This window comes from Triticum aestivum, chromosome 3D (genome assembly GCF_018294505.1).
Source record: "Triticum aestivum cultivar Chinese Spring chromosome 3D, IWGSC CS RefSeq v2.1, whole genome shotgun sequence".
NCBI lineage: Eukaryota > Viridiplantae > Streptophyta > Magnoliopsida > Poales > Poaceae > Triticum > Triticum aestivum.
The window spans coordinates 497,414,780-497,433,646 of NC_057802.1; the positions used below are offsets into that span (position 1 = coordinate 497,414,780).

An 18,867-nucleotide genomic window follows, 5' to 3' on the forward strand; every position below is an offset into this window, starting at 1 on the left:
TCTTGTGTTGTGTCACAGAACAGAACGGAATTTCACATCGGCCAACCCCACCCACCCCGCGCCCTCTTCTGTTGGACGCGAGCAAGAACCCTGCTAAGTTTGCTCCCCTCACGTTGGTGTCACCGGCCGATCACCCATGATTATCCTCCATCTAGATAGCCATGACGACGCACGTAGCTAGTCCAACCAAATACTCCCAAAAAGAAGAGAATCGGATAAGTTCGCAAAGACCAGCACCTCCAGGTACCGATCGGGCGGGCGAGGCCCCCAAATTCCCGTCAGAATCCCGCGCCCGAGCCGCTCCGTTCCGTTTCTGCCACTCCGTGGACAGGGACAGCCTAACGACACCCTGTAACAGCTGTTCACTCCGGCGGGGGCGTTCCGGTCATTCCGCCGTCGGCTGGCTGGCTGGCGGGCGGGGGTGGGTGTGTCTCCCGGCGCGCAGTATTATTATACTGGGAGGGAGGGGCAGCATGGCTTGGACCAAAAGGACAAGGATGGATGGATGGTGCATTATAGCCAGCGCCAGTATATATTTGCCCCTCCTCCCCTGTACACCCCCTTCCCCTCTCTCTCCCCCACCCCACCCCTTTCTCCCTCTAACCTTTAGCTTTTCCTCGCTCCTTCTCTCCACCTCTCTCCGTTCCTCTAACAAGAGCCGCTAGTGTCCTAGCCCAATTCAGATCCTTAGCTGCAGCTGGTTTAGTTGCCTCCCCTCTGGTGCTGAGGTAGAAGAAGAAGAAGGAGGTAGCAGCATCGCCATGAGCCCGCCGAGTGTGATGGGGCAGTTCGGGGACACGACCTACACCAAGGTGTTCGTGGGCGGGCTGGCGTGGGAGACCCAGAAGGAGACCATGAGGAAGTACTTCGAGCAGTTCGGGGAGATCCTCGAGGCCGTCGTCATCACCGACAAGAACACGGGCAGATCCAAGGGCTATGGATTTGTAAGCTTCTTCTCTACTTTTACTATGCACACACACTCTCTTGCTGGTTTTCCCTACCCTTTCAGTTTCAGTGCAGTTTAGCTTGGAAGCAGAATTAAGCTTCTAGCTAGTGCAAGTGTTATTTTTGCCACACTGCACATACTTTTTCTGTTTGCCTGGGCTGCAATATGAACGGACGCACTGTGAATTGGTGGTTTTGTAGGTTACCTTCCGGGACCCGGATGCGGCGATGAGGTCCTGCGTCGACCCCGCGCCGGTGATCGACGGGAGGAGGGCCAACTGCAACCTGGCTTCCCTTGGGGTGCAGAGATCCAGGCCTCCAACCCCACAGCACGGTTAGACATTTCCCATTCTCTCTACCAGCCAGCTACATATACAAAGTCACATTAGAGAAGAGTTAATAGCTAGGTATCCTAATTGAAAGCCTTTCTTTGATGACACCCTCTCTTTAATTAGTTGAACGCAGTTCAACTATCACTAGCTAAAAGCTTTTGAAAAAGAAAAGTAATCGTCATCATTATAGATGCACTGCTAACTCTTTCCATTTCTCTGTGAGCTCTAGCTAGTATATAGTTTCATGATAACCAGCTTAGCTGTTATGATTTTATGCGCAAAAGCACCTTCGTGCAATTAGTATAAAGGAGCTCAATTAGGTCCATAAGGATCTTATTTTGGCATTTAGTAGAGAATAAGTGGCTTAAAATGGCTACCTTTAGCTCGGTGCAACCTGATTTTCCCAAGCACAACAACATCGCTGCCATTTGCTTTGCAGCTGCAAAACTAAATAGTGGCCTTGACAGGATATCCTCTGAGCATTTGCTTGCTGCAGAAAGTAGATAAAGGCGAAACAACATTAGAGGCGCAAAGTTGTTAGTTATCCTCGGAACAAGTGCCTTGTTTCGGATAATGCATGTGCAACGGTAATTAGAAAACCCTAGGGTTAAATAATAAAATCCGACCGAGATGAATGCCAGATTCGAGAATCTTTTACTTCTATTATGTCGTCTTGCAATTCTGAAGACCGAGCCATGGCATGACCGTGAATATATATTCATCTTCATCAGAGGTGCATAGGAACAAGTGCATGCATCCCTTTTACAGCAGTGTGTCTTTTTGCTGATGATGTTAGCGAGTAATGTGGGTGATTAAAAAAAGTTAGGGCTACTAACCTTTGTTTTGCTGATGATTTTTACCACAGGGGGCGCTAGGAGCTTTCGAGTGATGAAGTCCTTTGGGCAGCAGCAGGCTGCGGGGATCCAAGGTGCGCTGGGCGCAGCTTTTCCTTCGCAGGCCACCTTCCCTCATTATGCCATCCCACAAGGCCTCCCTTACCATGTCTATGGGTAAGTTTCTCTCTCTCTCATCTCTCTCTCATGTGGCGAGGAACCTATGGAAAGTGTCTATGGACCAGCTGTGACGGAGGGTTAATCACATGCATGACATGTGCATTGTGACATCCCATCTTTGTTCAATGGCGACTGGAGTGTAACTTTTTAGCTTGCATGCAACACATCTCTCTCACACATATACTCGCTCATAAAAGTGGCAGAGCGTGCTCTAGTGCCACTGCACGTCTGCACATGATCTCTCAGTCTCACACTCTTGCTCCTCACTCTCTCTCTCTCTCTCTCACACACACACACAGCTAAGCTAGCTGGTTTTATCAAGTACAGTACATAATTTAATGCATCATGATTAATTTGTAAAAACATAACTAATGCTTCTTTCTCCTTCACTGCTGCAGGTACTCTCCTTATTCACCAGACTACGGTTATCCCGCAGTAAGTTCAGTCTTTGCATACGCAATAAGTTATATTAAATCAAAGTTTTATCATTAATTTCAATGAGGTTGATTTGTGAAGACGAGAAAAAGAAAAGATAAAGCACATGGCTTTATTATTTAGTTTGCATTTCATAATACCAGTATATGTAACTGTTTCCTACTCGTAGAATGCATTCATCATACTCCCTCCGTTCGGAAATACTTATCATTGAAATGGATATATCTAGATGTATTTTAGTTCTACATACATCCATTTTGATGACAAGTAATTCCGAACGGAGGGAGTACATTTTATCATAAGAACCATGATACTACTATATGTGATAAAAGGATGCATGAAAAATAGCACTACATAAATGCTATTTGGCTAAAAGTGAGCATCATGTATTCATGTTACATAAGATATGCTTCTGGATCATAAAATGCAATGATGTGCAATAACCAAAGAAAGAAAGAAAAATGCTGACCATTTTGCCTCTGCAACTGCTAACTTTCAAGCCAACCTGGAGGATTGGTGTTCGCACTCTTTGTCTGTGCTGCAAATAAGCCCTGCACAGGTTTAACTGAAAACAGAATGCTTGCTTTGTTTCTATATTAATGGAAACCACAAAATTAACAGTAAGCTATCACCAGCAATGGCTTGAACATGCATAATAAATTCTAGTAACCCTCTACCACTAGATAAATATCTCAATTACCTGGAGATAAAATAACAGTGATGTCATATCCACAGTCATGTCTCAGCTTTCCTATTGGAAAATCTCAACCCTCCTTGTGATTTGGATGTTACTGAACCATTACAACTGTCACATCCTCAACATAAATGATGCATGGCCTACTCGTTTTGTTCTGTTGCTGATCCTGATTTCTCTTTCTTCCTTTGGTGAAAATGAGAAGTATAGATTTCCTTTGACCCAGGAGCACAGTAAAATGAAAAGCATAGGCTAGTACAAGTGTACAGCCAGCACAGTGCTACTGAAGTAGTAATTTTTAGTTGCAAAAACTCTTGTGACAGAGAGTACTTCTTAGCACAAACAAACAAAGATGAGGCAACTGCTCTTAAAAGATCTCCATCTTATGCCTAGCTGCCCTTCATATTGTTTGACAGTAATACACCCAGATAGCCTCTTAACCACCCTTCCAAAGCCATTCCCTTTCTTCAAACAGATATAGTTGCCATGCTAAGTATAATTTCTACACAAGGATAGATGGTTGTTTTTCTATTTTCCCGCCAAAAATGGCTGCATATGATCAAAGGTGCAGTGCTAAAGGTACATATAGTGCTTTGTGGTCCTATCAACTTCCATCTTACCTTGTACAGCCGCACATGGCATGGGCCCTGGCTGTCTAGACCGAACCTGCTAAACACTTGATCCATCTTTCCATCAACAGCGCGCCCTGTTAACCCAATAAACTTATGGCGGCACATGCCTGTGTCCCCATCCCCCGAGTCTATCCAAACCGCAACCTCTTACCTCTGTTTGGCTGCATATAAAGGACCCAAATTACCAGCTGGGACTCTGAATCTTGTGAATCTTGGACCGGCCTGTAGGCCAGAGCACACAGGTTTACAGTTAGTGCCTGCGACACTCAGCTATGGCTCTGGCCCAGTTGGATCCAGCGCAGATGGCACATGCAGAGGCAGGCAGCCAGCAAGCAGGCCCTCTGTTCTACAGGCCAGTGTTTTTTGTTAGTTTGGAGTCAAATAAGAAGATTTATAAATCTAGGAATATCAATAGGTGTGAGGTAGACAAAGATCTGGGGTATATCACTACAGCAATAGAACTAGAGGGAGATGGTACTGATTTTAATATAGCAGGATAGTATATATACTGGCATAGTGTAACAGAGCATGGTTTATGAACAACTATTGAGATTGCAGGAATAAGATTCCTTGGTAATTATCACAGGTCACAGCACTATTGGCCTACCTAGACAGATATACTGAGAATGCTTAAAGTTGGGAAAATAGACCACAAATCTTTTTTTCTAATCAACAGATGCTATACTAATGTTATGTGTCAAATGCGACAGTATCAGAAACACCAACACAAAGCACTATCTGGTGAAACTTTGGGCAGTAAGCAAGCAAATTGACAGAAATGTAGCAGCATGAATACTTAAATTAACATCTATTTGTAAGCTAAACAGATGCAAACTGCATACAAACATAACTCAAGAGTAACTTAACCTGTACATAACAGATATCCTAAGAGACATCATGGCATAATACTTATGTATGTTTCTCCTTCTGTTCATCAGAACTACTACAACATCTATGGAGGAAACCAGTACCCGTTTTACGGAGGAGCAGGAACTGGCATGGTGACTGGAACCAGTCCCTTCTATCCATATTTCCAGTTTGGCCAGTCCGGAAGCACTACACCCAACTATGCAACTGGACAGGGCTACAACATGCAATTCCCACAGATGTTCCCCTTCTCAACTGTGGCTTCTACAGCTGCTGCTGTAACTGGCTTTGCACAGCAATACGGAGGGCCATTGTCACTTGCAGCGAGTCCTCAAGCCCAAGCAGGTACTACTAGCATCTTGTATACAACTAGTACTTTACTACTTTCTAAATGTTTGGCTTTCATTATTCAACCCCCTACCATGGCTAGCTAAATAAAGCTAAGTAGAACTATATAGAGTTAATGGCATATATCTATTGATAAAGAAAATGCTACCCAAAATATTACTACTCCCTCCGATCCAAAATAGGTGTCGCAGTTTTGAACTGGGGTTAGTTCAATACTGCGACATTTATTATGAATCGGAGGTAGTAGCTTATATTGCAATATAATATATCTCACTCTGCTCTAGCGAATTACTAAGAACAAATTAGCTTTTGGTATGGATTTCAGCAATATAATCCATTTGCAAAGATAGCCTATTATATTCTCAGCAATTAGTAGATTTTCTTTCTTTCTGCTCAGTTCTGGTACTAATATCTTGACAGTGTGTATCCCCATTAAACAGGCATGACTATGGCTCTCACAGCACCAACCTTGCCAAGTCCAACTCAGGCTGCTCATCCTTACCGGCTCGTCCCCTCGCACTTTGCTGTGTCTGCTGCTCCAGAGCAATCCTTGGCCTAACCATGGTCTCCATCCTCATCGTCACCGTCTCTTTTTTATTTCCTATGTGTTAGTCCATGCATCCATCTCTAACACCAAAGGGTGTCACCAATGTCGATCCCATGTGGATCACGTAAGTGCCCCTCTCTCCATATCCCACATGGTTATGTGATGAATGGAGACCAGCTTGAGCCCCAGGATGGGCTCAAAGCTTGATGCCCCAAGGAAGGGGATGTACTAACAGTCGGGCGCAAAACAGCCGTTTAACCAGTCCAAGGAAGGACTTCATCCAAGAGAGTTAATTTGAGCCCTAGCAAGAGATGGCTACGGGAAAAAGCGACCCTAACAATCAAGCATGACCCTAGGGAGGGTTCGTGCTGATACAATCCAAATTGGACAAAACTGACATGTAGACAACCAATTGAGCTAGCATGCCACTCCAAAACTTCATCAGTGGAATTCATACTGTATTTAGCTTAGGCCAAGTGCTTCTGGATGAAGCATGAGGCATTTAGCAGATCCTAATATTCTATTCACGGGTGTTATCTAGAGCAAATAAAATTTGACATCTGACCAGTCTATAACTTCATTTCCACGCATACTCACACCCCCCTCCCATCACCACCAGCAACTTCACAACAACATCCTGTGATAACTTCTTGTGTAACCAACCACTCTAACTTTTCTATGCACTGAGTAGATGCACCAACTAACAGTTCTTTATCCTTCAGTTTATAGCTTTGCATCTAGGTGGCTCAGGCTCTAAGGAGAGCCTGTGCCCCTCATCAGAGACAGGTTCAGGAGTGCTAATGTTAGTTTTTGGCACTTGGCACTACCTCCTGCCATTTGTAACACAGTGATGGGACTCCAAAGAAGGCTTTGGAGATACCAAAGCACTGCTGTGCAACTCAATAACCCCAATGGACCCAGGCATATTTTTATTGTCTTGGGTCACCCACTCATCTAGATGTTCATCTTCCCCAATGTCATTACCATGGTTAGGTCCAGGACCCACTCTCTTTCTCTCTCTGGGCAGAGAGGCTTTGATGCTTTTTAATGTAATATTATCGGTCACGATGGTTGTAATAATAAAGTAGTACTATGCCACTTCTAGGGCAGGAACTCTTTACTGTTTTATCAGTCGGATCTAGCTAAATATTCTGTCAACCTATAATCAGTACCTTCTCTATCGACATGGTAGCTCGCCATATAATGCAATGTAAAATCTACCTGTTCTGTTGCACATTTCTTATTCAATGATCTTTTATCTAATTTTGTCACAGTATACTTAGTAAATGAAAGAAGTAATGTGAAATGTGTGTTAACAACATTCTCCCTTCACTTTATATGATGCATCAGATGCAGACTTGACGGTTGAGAGTTTCAAAGCAAATTTCGTACCTGTCCAGTAGTAGTTTAGATGTATGAATTCCAGACATTGGGTGGGCTAATCGTTTGGTAATAAATCGGTTCCTTTCGAAGAAAATCAATCCAGGCGCCTTCTCTGCTATAGAGATCGTACCAACGTTCCCACAAGAGTAAGGACTTTACAGGAAGCCATGCTGAATAGACAATATGTTCAGAGTACTACGAGTCTACGATATAAAGAAAACATATCCATTGACAGCTACCAAGTACCAATGTAGACCATTCATGTGCCCAATTCAGTTTGAAGATGGCAATAACCAGTTTATAATAACTACAGTACATGCCAAATTCTACAGTTCTATGACAATGACGCAAAACAGCTTATAATAACTACTCCATCTGTTCCTAAATATAAGTCTTTGTAGAGATTCCACTATAGACCACATACGGATGCATATAGATGCATTTTAGAGTGTGATTCACTCATTTTGCTTCATATGTAGTCCATAGTGAAACCTCTACAAAGACTTATACTCCCTCCGTTCCTAAATATTTGTCTTTCTAGAGATTTCAATAAATGACTACATACGAAGCAAAATGAGTGAATCTACACTCTAAAATATGTCTAAATACATCCGTATGTTGTAACCATTTGAAATGTCTAGAAAGACAAATATTTGGGAACGGAGGGAGTATTTAGGAACTTAGGGAGTACATTCTTAGCAACCTGTAGGGTGCTAGTTAAGACATTCTGAAGTTATATGTTAAGATGACAAGTTTAGACTATTCACTAGTCAGACGGCATGGCCCAGAATGGCTTCATGTTATATCATGAAACAAATTGTTTTTTTTTTAAGGAAACAAGTCACCAGTCCTTAATATAAGGTCAACGAAAATATAAGCTTTGACCTGACAACAAATAGAACATATGGCCATAGGACAATGTGGGATCAAATAGTTATTTAGCAACTAAAGGAGCAACGAACAACATGCATAATGTATCCCCTCAATAAGCAACCTGCTAGCACGTATAAGAACATCCAGATAAAGAATATTATCAGAAAACGTAGAATCAAGCTTCCCTGAAAATTGGTGGAGAAAGAAATTTAGAAGATGAAACATGCCGGTTCACTCATAAGCATACCATTCAGAGCAGCAACCACCTTAGTAGCTTACATTAGTCACCTAAACGATAACCTAGAATACTTAGTTTTATATGCTGGCACATTCATATCATGTTCAGCACAAAAGGGTAGCCTACTGAACGACAAGTGTCTGCGCACTAAGAGACATGAAGCAGAAGTCCAGACCACAAACATCTATGACATATCTTCATGATAGAGATGAAGCCCAAGACCAAGGCGGGCACAAGCTCGGCGAAAAGCCATTCCTTCAGCCTTCTGAACAGGATCTCCAAAGCCTTTATCCTCAACAGAAGCAGTTCCAGTAGCCTCTCTGTAGATCTGAAAATAAGCACATCCAGAAAAAATACATTAGATGTAGCCCTTACTTGAGAAAAACCACGTACATCTACAGCAGTTTATCACCAGAATCTGTCACCAGCTGGAATGTAGAATACTTAAACTATCAGTTTATGTAATGCAAAAACAGAGATGAGTTGTATCAACAATGGAACATTGAGTGATAGCTAGGCCGCTCTACATCACTCCACATACAAATCATATGATCCATCTACACATTTTCAGCATGCATAGTCCATGATCAAAGAACTGATTATACACTCCAATACTGAGTACACAAGATCAGCGTACACCCAAACCAAGATCCAACTGAACCAATTATGACTCCCAGGCAAAGAAGGGTACCTCTGCATCAGTTCCATAGAGAGTCACACGATAGACAACAGATACAGATTTCCCATCAGATGAGTAGACAATGTTGCGAACCTCCCCAGACCATTCTGCAAAGGGTTACAAAATGGTAGAAGGAAAATAGGGAATGCATTTTAAGTCCTCCTAAAAAGGACATATAGATATAGTCTGTCGAGAAATTTACCTGGAGCGTGTGCATTCAGAATTTTGTTAGCAAGGTGCCTGTAGAAGGCATAAAAGGTGAGGTCACAAGTACACAAGATTAAAAATACATATACATATACAGCATGTATGTTCATAATTCTCAGGAGGGCAAACAAACACCAAAACAATGCAACGTTCAGTTTATTTATCTGATAGGAAATGCTCTCCAGTTATATTAATACAGTTATCAGTCTATAAACTGAAAGGCAGTGTTATGCATAACAGTTCCCTTGAATTTCTGCTGCAAGAGAACCCATTTGGGTGACAACAATAGCCAGTGCGCATTAATATAGACCCAAAATCAATTCAGTAAACCAATTGATCACAAGTGTTTCTGATGGACTTCGTCGAAACTAGGCTTTCGTCGGCATCCAAATTGATTTTACCGCTATTGAAAAATCACCAACTGCAACACTGGGAAAATAACTACAGATGTAAGCAACGCTTTGAGTTGACCTTAGATGCAATTCCATATCTTAACACAAAACTGCGGAGTAAAGGACAGTGCTCAACATAACCTAATGATTATGCATAAATTTGCATATACCACTACCACCAAATCATCATTCTAGAAGCAAGCAGGAATCCCCAAATTAACCAGAGACCTAAATCGCACCGCACACTAAAAGCTAGAGTCCGGTGAACGATCACTGGTGACGGAGGGGGCTCACCATGGGATGTACTTGAGGGCAAAGCCATTGTCCTCGAGGCGGGTCTTCAGGAGGGACTCGGGAACCCTCTTCCCGAGCTCCTTGAGGATACCGGCGAGCGGCTTGCTGATGCCCTCGGTGGGGATGGGGGCGGCCTCCCCGCCGCTGGTGAAGTCGTCGTCCTCCTCCGACAGGGGCTCCGGCTCCGGTGCCCGCTGCGGCGCGCGGGCCTTCGCGGCGAAGGGACGCGCCAGGAGCGGGGACGCTGCGCGGCGGCCGATGATGAGGCGGGCTAGGGCACCGGGAGCCATTGTGGGGAGGCGGAGGGGAAGAGGGGTTTGGTTGGGTTTTGGGAATGGGGAAAGAGGGGTCCCAGATATATCGGAACTTGGAAATTCCCCACCAAGTTTTGTCTACTATGGGGCCAGAATATGATTTTTGATGCCAAATCTTGGTGAGATTTACAAATACAAATAGTTTTTGAACGAATTTGGCCCAGGTATTTGTGCAACAAATTAAATTAAACCGACTGAAACTGTAATGCCAAACTTCAATCCCATGATATCCTAATGCTGCTTAATCACCACTAGATAAAAGTTTGTGTGTAATTTTCAAAGAAGATAAATTGGATTGATTTGGTGGGGTGCGCCAGCCCAGGCTGTAGTGCAACGCCTGGGCGACACCCGAGGGTCCCAGTGGCAAGCCACTGTGGTGGGCCCTCCCCATAAAAAATAAATTTAATATCGTTGTGAACACATGGCCCACATATCAGATATTAAACTGATAAGAACAGATACTACACTTGATCTTAGCCAAAAGGCCGAGAAAGGTATGAGTTGGAACGGTGGCCACCCCAGCTCTTTATAGCCTCGCGGCGCTGCGCTTCCTCCTCGCTAGGCGATGTGGTACTAAACGAGTCGCGTAGAACCAGCCGAGAGGCGAGGATGGTGAACTGGCTCCGCGTGACCTCACATGGGCCTCCGGGTTAGGCCAATACCCTGCTGAATTGGGCCTTTCTGGACACCAGTAGTTGCGGCCACCTCTTCTAGTCTAGAGTTTCGTAAAAAAAAACCTCTTCTAGTCCATCTAGAAAGAAAAAACAGCAGTTGCGGGCCCCGGTGGCAGTCAGGTTGGAGTAACTTTATAGGCTTTTATAACAATTCAGAGTTTGCCTAAAAAAATTCAAGTGATGATTTCCTGTGTCTCAAAAAAATTGATGATTTCCTGTCCCTCAAAAAAAGTGATGATTTCCTCGCAGAAAAATAGAACAGTTGAAGTGGTGCGGAAATTTTTCTCTGACGCAGAAAATTCGTGGGAAAATCACTATGATTCAATCTGCTGCTCGGCGCAAAGTGATTTGGCAGTATAAGACTGGTGCGACAGAGTTTATGTTTCGTTCAAACTTCTGCCAATGCGGAGAACACACATGGTTGTAATTTCAATAAATTACATCAATTCACATTTCACCAGATGCACCGCAACAAAGTAAATGTATCAGTTCACTAAGATACACAACGATCATCCAAAACTCACAAGTTAAAAGAGTTGGGAGATATATGATTCCTAACGGAAGTACAACAAGCAGTGTTACAAATGATTCACTTGACATCCATTTCAATTCTGCAAGAGCCAATTCCGCTGAACCGCTATAACACACACAATGGATGGTGATGCAAGTTCAATTCGTAGCATTCAGCAACTGCGGGTCAAGTTTTACCCAACCATTGTTCGCTTTCTGCCCCGCTGCCTGACTGAAAAATCCATGCGAAGAACATAAACAAGCCAAGGGATTAGGTTAACACAAGACAGCAAATGGACATCATACTTTGCAGAAGGGCCATGACCATGTATCATACCTTGAGCTAGCTTGTTCGTAGTGGCACACCACTGCCTTGATGCTTTTCGGTACGCAGCGAGGATCTTCTCCATCTAATTCAAAGCAAAAATGGGTGACTGTTATCCACAAAACTGGAACAGTAATAATGGCAGTCCATGTCAGTCCATGTCGAGCACCGAAAGTCCCATGGCATCAGACTAACTGCTAATATATTCTGATTTGTCAAAACCCATGTTATTTTGGAATACCATTCTTCTAAGGCAGGGTGTGAAAACCAGCTAGGAAGTCACACACAGACACACCACATAAATATCTCCCGAGGATAAATGAAGTAGATGCACTAACAATCGCAGAATAACAATTATGACAAATTAATTTAACCTTACTGTCAAGTCAGCCTACCACCTGCGCATAGCAAAGAACCGTGTTAAGACTGGACAGCCGGAATCTTCCTCGACAGTCGCCAACCACAAGGAGTGGCTTGCCCTTTGGGACACGGGGACTCCGAATAAAACAAAAATTCATACTTGGCGACTAATGCGCAATGGGCTCACTGTTGGAGCCGAGCTACTTCATGTCCAGAGGAAACGCCATACTGGAAGTTCATGCGCTCCGAAGTCCTCATTCGGCACTGTTCTGGAAGTTCGTGCTCGGAATTGGGAGCTCTGGTGGCGATCCCGCCGGTTTCGGCAGGCTCTCAGAGCATACTATCTAGATGGCTGCTATCGTGGTTTGCTGACGCTTCAGAAGAGGAAAGAGCCACAATGGTGCAGAATGTTTATGCACTCTAGCTAGCAAGGAATGATATGCGTGAAGGCAAGAAGATCGCAGATGCACATGCGATAGCAGGTTCGGTGATGGCCTATACGGAGGACTGGAAGTCGGTCCATGGAAACAAAGAGAGGAAAATGCATCAGGCGACGGCGGAAAGATGGCGACCACCTGAGATCGGGTGGACGAAAGCTGATGTGGATGGTGCAATGTCAAAAGCTGGGGACAAAGGGGCAGATGGCATGGTCTTCAGGAATCACAACGGCACATTCAGAGGGGGTGCCTGCCATGTCTTCCCTTCGGTTTCCAACCCCGAGTGAACTTCTCACATGCCGGCGTGCTGTCAAGCTTGCAGTGGAGATGAACATTCTGAAACTTCATGCCGACATTGATTGCAAGGCTGTGGTATGTATGCTAAATGATCCTATGAAGAACTTGTCAGCCACTGGGCCAATCGTTCAGGAGGTGAAAGAGTTGCCGTGCACTCGAATGGAGTTCAAAGTTAGCTGGGTTCGGCGACCGGCTAATGGTACTGCTCATGCTTTAGCAAGAGAGGGAGTGAATAATGATTTGTGAAAGGTGTGGGCTCATGCTCCACCAGACTGTATTCTGGGTACTGTTTCTGGTGAGATCCCTGAACTCTTTGAATAAATAGCATGAATGGTGATTTCAAAAAGAAATCCAAAAGGTGGGCTGCACCATATACAATTATATATGGAGGGGCTACTTGTAAAAATGGCCCCCTATATACCTTTTGCTCCACAAAAAAGTAATTTATTGTTTTTGGACACATTTAGGATATCATTGATATGGTAAGAGTCATGACTTAGTAAACAAAGACACAAAATATTCTAGTACATGATTTACACAATTCGCTTACCACATCCCCACATGAAGAATGCATGGAAATTAAAGCTCTCTCAAGGACATAGAGGTCCACTGCCTTGTCCTCTGGAATAGTTGATGTAAAGCTCAGACCAAAATCAATAAGAACCTGCAAAATGAAAATATAACATGGTAAATTGATAGCCAGACTTTTAAGTTAACACCGTGATAGATGAATTAAAACAGGGGGAAAACAAAGAATATTGTGCGCACCAGTTGATTGGTGCTGTTCTTGATCATCATATTTGAAGTTGTCAAATCACCATGAACAAGACCTCCATCGTGTAGTTTGCCAACTGCATTCCCTATCTGTGTGGCAATATCATTAAGACGTTCTTCATTTATCCCATTTGACCCAAATCCAAGAAGAATATCTTTGACGCACAAGCCATCCACATACTCAAAGGTTAATGTATGTGGAAGAGGGTCCACAGCATACAGAACTGGTGTAGGAACACCAAGCCGTCTTGCTTTTGTCATGCATCTAGCTTCCTACAGATGGAAGGGAGACTGAGGTAAGCCGAGTTTTAATACTATCATTTGTACATGTTACAACCTAACACGTGACTACAGATCACTCTATGGTTCTATCTTCTTCATTCAATATGAAACTGGACAAGAGTTATAATTCTATCCTTAAAAGCATATGAAACCCTTTGCTGCTTGATAAACAAAATAAGAAAGAAATTTGGTACCAATACGGCAATACTATACATCTTTGAAAGAATGTTTGTACAATTAATCTTAACGTAAAGAAAACTGGAAAAGGGGTAGATTATCTCAAAAGAAAAGCACATAGGTTAAGGAGACTGACAGCATTTAAGCGTTTTAGAGTCAACTTTGAGTCCAGCACTGGGTGTCGATACTTCTTTGAAAAACGCTCTTTGATTACGCATTTTCGTCCAACAAATGTCGAAACAAATACCCTCTGCAAACAAGCAAACAAACTATTGAAAACAGGTAAGGGAGAAATAGAAACTATACAAGTCTGGAGTTTTGACTCACTCCTTCAGCCCCCTGCTTTAGTAGCACACCAAAATCTTGTTGTTGCTCCTCAGATATGTCCATAAAGTTCAATGTGCACTCAAAACAGAACTGTAACGGTGACAATAAAGAAAAAGGGGAAGGTCAGCAAACAGATAAAAACTAACCATAACAATATAATTTATGATAGAGAACTTCGAGATAAGGAGGAGAGTTGCTACACCATACTGCCAGAGTGCCAGTCATTTTTGCAAACTAGAGTACTATAATGGGCAGATGGCAATAAAATACTAAAATCAAAAGTAACAGCTTCACTGAATTATAGTAAGTTCACTTGACTTTATTAAAACAGTAGTCATGGAACGGACTCCACATAAAAATAGGGTAATTGCATGTAGGTTCCAGGAAAGGTTTGACAACTGATTACTTGAGTTTACTAAGTAACAACTAAAACAAGGGTCATCATCACATAGTTCCAAACCAAAAGGGTTAGAAGCAAATATGCTCGGATAAGTTGACTTAGTCCCATAGTACCTAGACTCCCTGCTTTGTCCTGGGACAGAGTATCCTACTTATTTATTGCTCCAGCAGCAGTACCCTTCTTAGTTGGGATCAAGCTCTTACAGTTCTGAGAGGTCTGTCTTTGTGCAGGACGAACTGGTCTGAATACTTCTGTCTTCAAGGGATCCAACAGATCCGATGAGCACCCTAACACAATGCCATTCTTAGTAGCATCATCCCATAACTCCTTTGCAACCTCGAATCTACCACTCCTAGAAAGCTTTTCTATAAGCAGATCATATGTATGAGTGTCCACTAACCCACAACTCTTCATAATTTTGAACATGTCAAGAGCATGATCAACTTTCTCTGTTCCACAAAGGATGCCGATGAGGCCATGGAAAAACTTTGCTGTCGGAAGCACCCCACTTTCAAGCATATCTTCTACAAGCCTTTTCCCTCTGATAATTCTATCGGTCAAATAGAGGACCTTAACTACAAGATAGTAGCTAACCCAGTCAGGTGAGCACCCTTCTTCTCCTTCCCTCATCAAATAGAGGATTTTGTATGCCTCTTTCACTCTTCTTGCTCGTCCCAAACAAGAGAGTAAAATGTTGAAGCTGGAGGAATCAGGGGTAACACCATAGGACCTCATCTCAGTTAAGATATCCATGGCCTCAGAAACAAGCGCAGAAGGATTAAACTTGAGATTTCTGTGGCACACGCAGTTTAGAAAGTCGTTGAACGACGGCAATCCCAATGGGCAGCCTGAGGACTTGATATCATCAAGGACTCTCCGAGCTTCCTTAGCATTTCCATGGACACACCATCCATGGAGGAGGCTACGCTGAACGATGCTGACCATGGGCTCCGCTGAGAGCTCGCTCTTATGGTGCCACACAACACCCTGCGCCTCGCGAGCATAGCCCTTCATGCACAATGTCTGGACCATGGCAAGGCTGCTGCACCATATGCCTTCCCCTCCAGCACCCGGGCCTTGCTGAGGCAGCAATTTCTGCCTCTCCAAGCCTCTGAACAACCTAACAGCATCATCCTCCTTCCCTGCCTTGACAAGAGCCTCGACCACGGCGGTGAACGTCTCCGGGGCCATCCTCCGCCCATCCTTCTCCCCATCTCCAACGGCGATTTTTATCGCAGTGAGGTCACCCATCCGTGCAAGCACCGCAATCGCCCTGTCGTGCTCCTCATCCCCCAATCCGGCGGGGTCCTTGGAGCGGCACCACGACAGGAACCGCAGCAACCTCCTGCCCGAATCACTCCTCTCGCTACACGAGTCGATCACCCGCCTGACCAGGGCCGGCGATATGGCAAAGTTCAGGCGATCCAGCCTGCTTCCCACCTCGTCCAGGCTCCCGGAGCCGAAGCACACGACGTCGCGCACCGCCGCCTCGGACTCCCCCTCCTGCCACGCGCCGGAGCACATGGCGCGACGGATTCGGCAGCGTCCCAGCCTCGAGCTTGGCGCGAGGGAGCTCTGGCTCAGGCTAAGTGCCGTTACTGATCTCCTCATCACCATCGCCATCACGGCCCGGTGAATCCCCAACCCAATACGGTCACAACTTGGTCTGGAGCAGAGAGGAAGGGGGAGTGGTGGGTCGTGGAGAACTGACCTTTATGGGTTTACACGGCCTCCGCCGCCAATGACGCTGCTCCGCGGCGAGGCTGACGGAAGAGGAGGGCGGCGGCGGCGGCGGTGGGGTTCAGGGTTCGGAACAGAAGCACTGCTGGCCAACCAGGAGAACCTAGGCCTCAAAGGCCACACGGCCTTTGGGTGAGTAACTGGGCCGGTAAGCCGTAGCAAATCCTACCACGTGCAGAGAAAAAATAGAATTCACACAAGAGTTTCAAATAAACAAGAGTTCATAATTTCCTAAAAAAGTTCATGAGACTTAAAGAAAACTTCAGGTGAGTTTATATTAAACTAAAAAATAGTAGAAAAATCACCACATTTGTGCTAACGATTGCCATAAGAGCCATTGCACATATGATGTAAACATTGACCAGTTAGGCCTACTTGTTGGGCCACCTGTGATTGTAGCCTTTACGTCACTAAACCTGTGACGCTCCCGATTCAATCGTACACTAATCATACACGCAAACGTGTACGATCAAGATCAGGCACTCACGGGAAGATATCACAACACAACTCTAAAAATAAAATAAGTCATACAAGCATCATAATACAAGCCGGGGGCCTCGAGGGCTCGAATACAAGTGCTCGATCATAGACGAGTCAGCGGAAGCAACAATATCTGAGTACAGACATAAGTTAAACAAGATTGCCTTAAGAAGGCTAGCACAAACTGGGATACTGATCGAAAGAGGCGCAGGCCTCCTGCCTGGGATCCTCCTAAACTACTCCTGGTCGTCGTCAGCAGCCTGCACGTAGTAGTAGGCACCTCCGGTGTAGTAGGAGTTGTCGTCGACGGTGGCGTCTGGCTCCTGGGCTCCAACATCTGGTTGCGACAACCAGGTAGGATGGAAAGGGGGGGAAAGAGGGAGAAAGCAACCGTGAGTACTCATCCAAAGTACTCGCAAGCAAGGATCTACACTACATATGCATGGGTATATGTGTAAAGGGCCATATCGGTGGACTGAACTGTAGAATGCCAGAATAAGAGGGGGATACCTAGTCCTATCGAAGACTGCGCTTCTGGCAGCCTCCGTCTTGCAGCATGTAGAAGAGAGTAGATTGAAGTCCTCCAAGTAGCATCCGCATAGCATAATCCTACCCGGCGATCCCCTCCTCGTCGCCCTGTTAGAGGGCGATCACCGGGTTGTATCTGGCACTTGGAAGGGTGTGTTTTATTAAGTATCCGGTTCTAGTTGTCATAAGGTCAAGGTACAACTCCGGGTCGTCCTTTTACCGAGGGACATGGCTATTCGAATAGATAAACTTCCCTGCAGGGGTGCACCACATAACCCAACACGCTCGATCCCATTTGGCCGGACACACTTTCCTGGGTCATGCCCGGCCTCGGAAGATCAACACGTCGCAGCCCCACCTAGGCACAACAGAGAGGTCAGCACGCCGGTCTAAATCCAATGGCGCAGGGGTCTGGGCCCATCGCCCATTACACACCTGCACGTTGCGTACGCGGCCGGAAGCAGACCTAGCCCCCTTAATACAAGTGCGAGCTTACGGTCCAATGTGGCGCGCGCCACTCAGTCGCTGACGTCACGAAGGCTTCGGCTGATACCACGACGTCGAGTGCCCATAACTGTTGTAGTTGGTTAGTGCGTATAGGCCAGTGGCCAGACTCAGATCAAATACCAAGATCTCGTTAAGCGTGTTAATTGAAGTATCCGCGAACGCTGACCAGGGCCAGGCCCACCTCTCTCCTAGGTGGTCTCAACCTGCCCTGTCGCTCCGCCACAAAGTAACAGTCGGGGGCCATCAGGAACCCAGGCCCACCTCTACAGGGATGGAGCCACCTGCCCCTTCAGCCCCCATCTCCGAACAGTATCATAAGTAATGTAACAGTATAAAGTATATAGCATATGCCCGAGATCACCTCCCGAAGTGATCACGGCCCAGTAGTATAGCATGGCAAACGGGCAAGAGTGTAGGGCCACTGATGGAACACTAGCATCCTATACTAAGTAGTAGGATAGCAGGTAAGGGTAACAACTGTAGCAACAATGACAGGCTATGCAGCAGAATAGGATTAACCGAAAGCAGTAACATGCTACACTACTCTAATGCAAGCAGTATAGAGAAGAATAGGCGATATCTGGTGATCAAGGGGGGGGCTTGCTTGGAAGCTCAGCCGAGAAGGAGGGGTCGTCAACACCGTAGTCGTACTGGGTAGCAGCGGCGTCGGTCTTGGGGTCTACCGGAGAAGAAGAGGGGAAGAACAGTAAATACGGAGCAAACAAAGCATCACACAAAATATAACAAGGCAATACGCGGTGCCAGGGGTAATCTAACGCGGGGATAGGTGATACCAACGAAGGGGGAAAACATCTGGGAAAGTATCCCCGGTGTTTTGCGTTTTTGGACAGATGAA

The 18,867-nt window shown here is 45.1% G+C and overlaps 3 protein-coding genes and 1 non-coding gene across 7 annotated transcripts; 1 reads left to right on the top strand and 3 right to left on the bottom strand.

The window, feature by feature from the left end:
* The first annotated feature begins 556 nt into the window (after window positions 1–556).
* On the top strand, window positions 557–7,076 carry LOC123079957 (RNA-binding protein 24-B). 2 transcript variants are annotated; one of them, XM_044502798.1, is made up of 6 exons: window positions 557–944; window positions 1,147–1,279; window positions 2,143–2,287; window positions 2,689–2,725; window positions 4,990–5,263; window positions 5,707–7,076. In XM_044502798.1, the coding sequence occupies exons 1-6, from the start codon at window positions 762–764 to the stop codon at window positions 5,823–5,825; spliced, it is 891 nt and encodes a 296-aa protein (XP_044358733.1). In that variant the 5' UTR covers window positions 557–761; the 3' UTR covers window positions 5,826–7,076. The 2 variants fall into 2 exon arrangements, with proteins under 2 accessions (XP_044358733.1, XP_044358734.1); XM_044502799.1 differs by having other exon boundaries at window positions 558–944; window positions 5,687–7,076.
* Window positions 7,077–8,258: 1,182 nt separating this feature from the next.
* Window positions 8,259–10,678, bottom strand: LOC123079958 (DNA repair RAD52-like protein 1, mitochondrial). The gene is made up of 4 exons (XM_044502800.1): window positions 9,880–10,678; window positions 9,189–9,226; window positions 8,999–9,093; window positions 8,259–8,635 (listed from the first exon to the last, which is right to left on the bottom strand). The coding sequence occupies exons 1-4, from the start codon at window positions 10,167–10,169 to the stop codon at window positions 8,492–8,494; spliced, it is 567 nt and encodes a 188-aa protein (XP_044358735.1). The 5' UTR covers window positions 10,170–10,678; the 3' UTR covers window positions 8,259–8,491.
* LOC123081256 (U2 spliceosomal RNA) lies at window positions 10,497–10,691 on the bottom strand. Its single transcript, XR_006438724.1, has one exon. It is a non-coding gene; the product is annotated as a U2 spliceosomal RNA (small nuclear RNA).
* Window positions 10,692–11,294: 603 nt separating this feature from the next.
* Window positions 11,295–16,660, bottom strand: LOC123079956 (EKC/KEOPS complex subunit bud32). 3 transcript variants are annotated; one of them, XM_044502796.1, is made up of 7 exons: window positions 16,468–16,660; window positions 14,357–14,446; window positions 14,166–14,279; window positions 13,565–13,843; window positions 13,347–13,460; window positions 11,715–11,787; window positions 11,295–11,609 (listed from the first exon to the last, which is right to left on the bottom strand). In XM_044502796.1, the coding sequence occupies exons 2-7, from the start codon at window positions 14,417–14,419 to the stop codon at window positions 11,572–11,574; spliced, it is 681 nt and encodes a 226-aa protein (XP_044358731.1). In that variant the 5' UTR covers window positions 14,420–14,446; window positions 16,468–16,660; the 3' UTR covers window positions 11,295–11,571. The 3 variants fall into 3 exon arrangements, with proteins under 3 accessions (XP_044358731.1, XP_044358732.1, XP_044358730.1); XM_044502797.1 differs by lacking the exon at window positions 16,468–16,660 and adding an exon at window positions 14,870–15,142; XM_044502795.1 differs by lacking the exons at window positions 11,295–11,609; window positions 11,715–11,787; window positions 13,347–13,460; ... (1 more) ...; window positions 14,166–14,279; window positions 16,468–16,660 and adding an exon at window positions 14,870–16,461 and having other exon boundaries at window positions 14,402–14,446.
* Between the last annotated feature and the right edge of the window lie 2,207 nt (window positions 16,661–18,867).

What these genes read in the sequence shown, in the direction of transcription:
- LOC123079957 (XM_044502798.1), top strand. Translation starts at nt 762, where the DNA reads ATGAGCCCGCCGAGTGTGATGGGGCAGTTCGGGGACACGACCTACACC. An exon ending in GCCTCCAACCCCACAGCACG is followed by an intron (nt 1,280 to 2,142) that starts GTTAGACATTTC and finishes TTTTTACCACAG; the next exon opens with GGGGCGCTAGGAGCTTTCGA. An exon ending in CTCCCTTACCATGTCTATGG is followed by an intron (nt 2,288 to 2,688) that starts GTAAGTTTCTCT and finishes TCACTGCTGCAG; the next exon opens with GTACTCTCCTTATTCACCAG.
- LOC123079958 (XM_044502800.1), bottom strand. Translation starts at nt 10,169, where the DNA reads ATGGCTCCCGGTGCCCTAGCCCGCCTCATCATCGGCCGCCGCGCAGCG. An exon ending in TCTGAATGCACACGCTCCAG is followed by an intron (nt 9,094 to 9,188) that starts GTAAATTTCTCG and finishes AACCCTTTGCAG; the next exon opens with AATGGTCTGGGGAGGTTCGC. An exon ending in TCTATGGAACTGATGCAGAG is followed by an intron (nt 8,636 to 8,998) that starts GTACCCTTCTTT and finishes GCTTATTTTCAG; the next exon opens with ATCTACAGAGAGGCTACTGG.
- LOC123079956 (XM_044502795.1), bottom strand. Translation starts at nt 16,379, where the DNA reads ATGGCGATGGTGATGAGGAGATCAGTAACGGCACTTAGCCTGAGCCAG.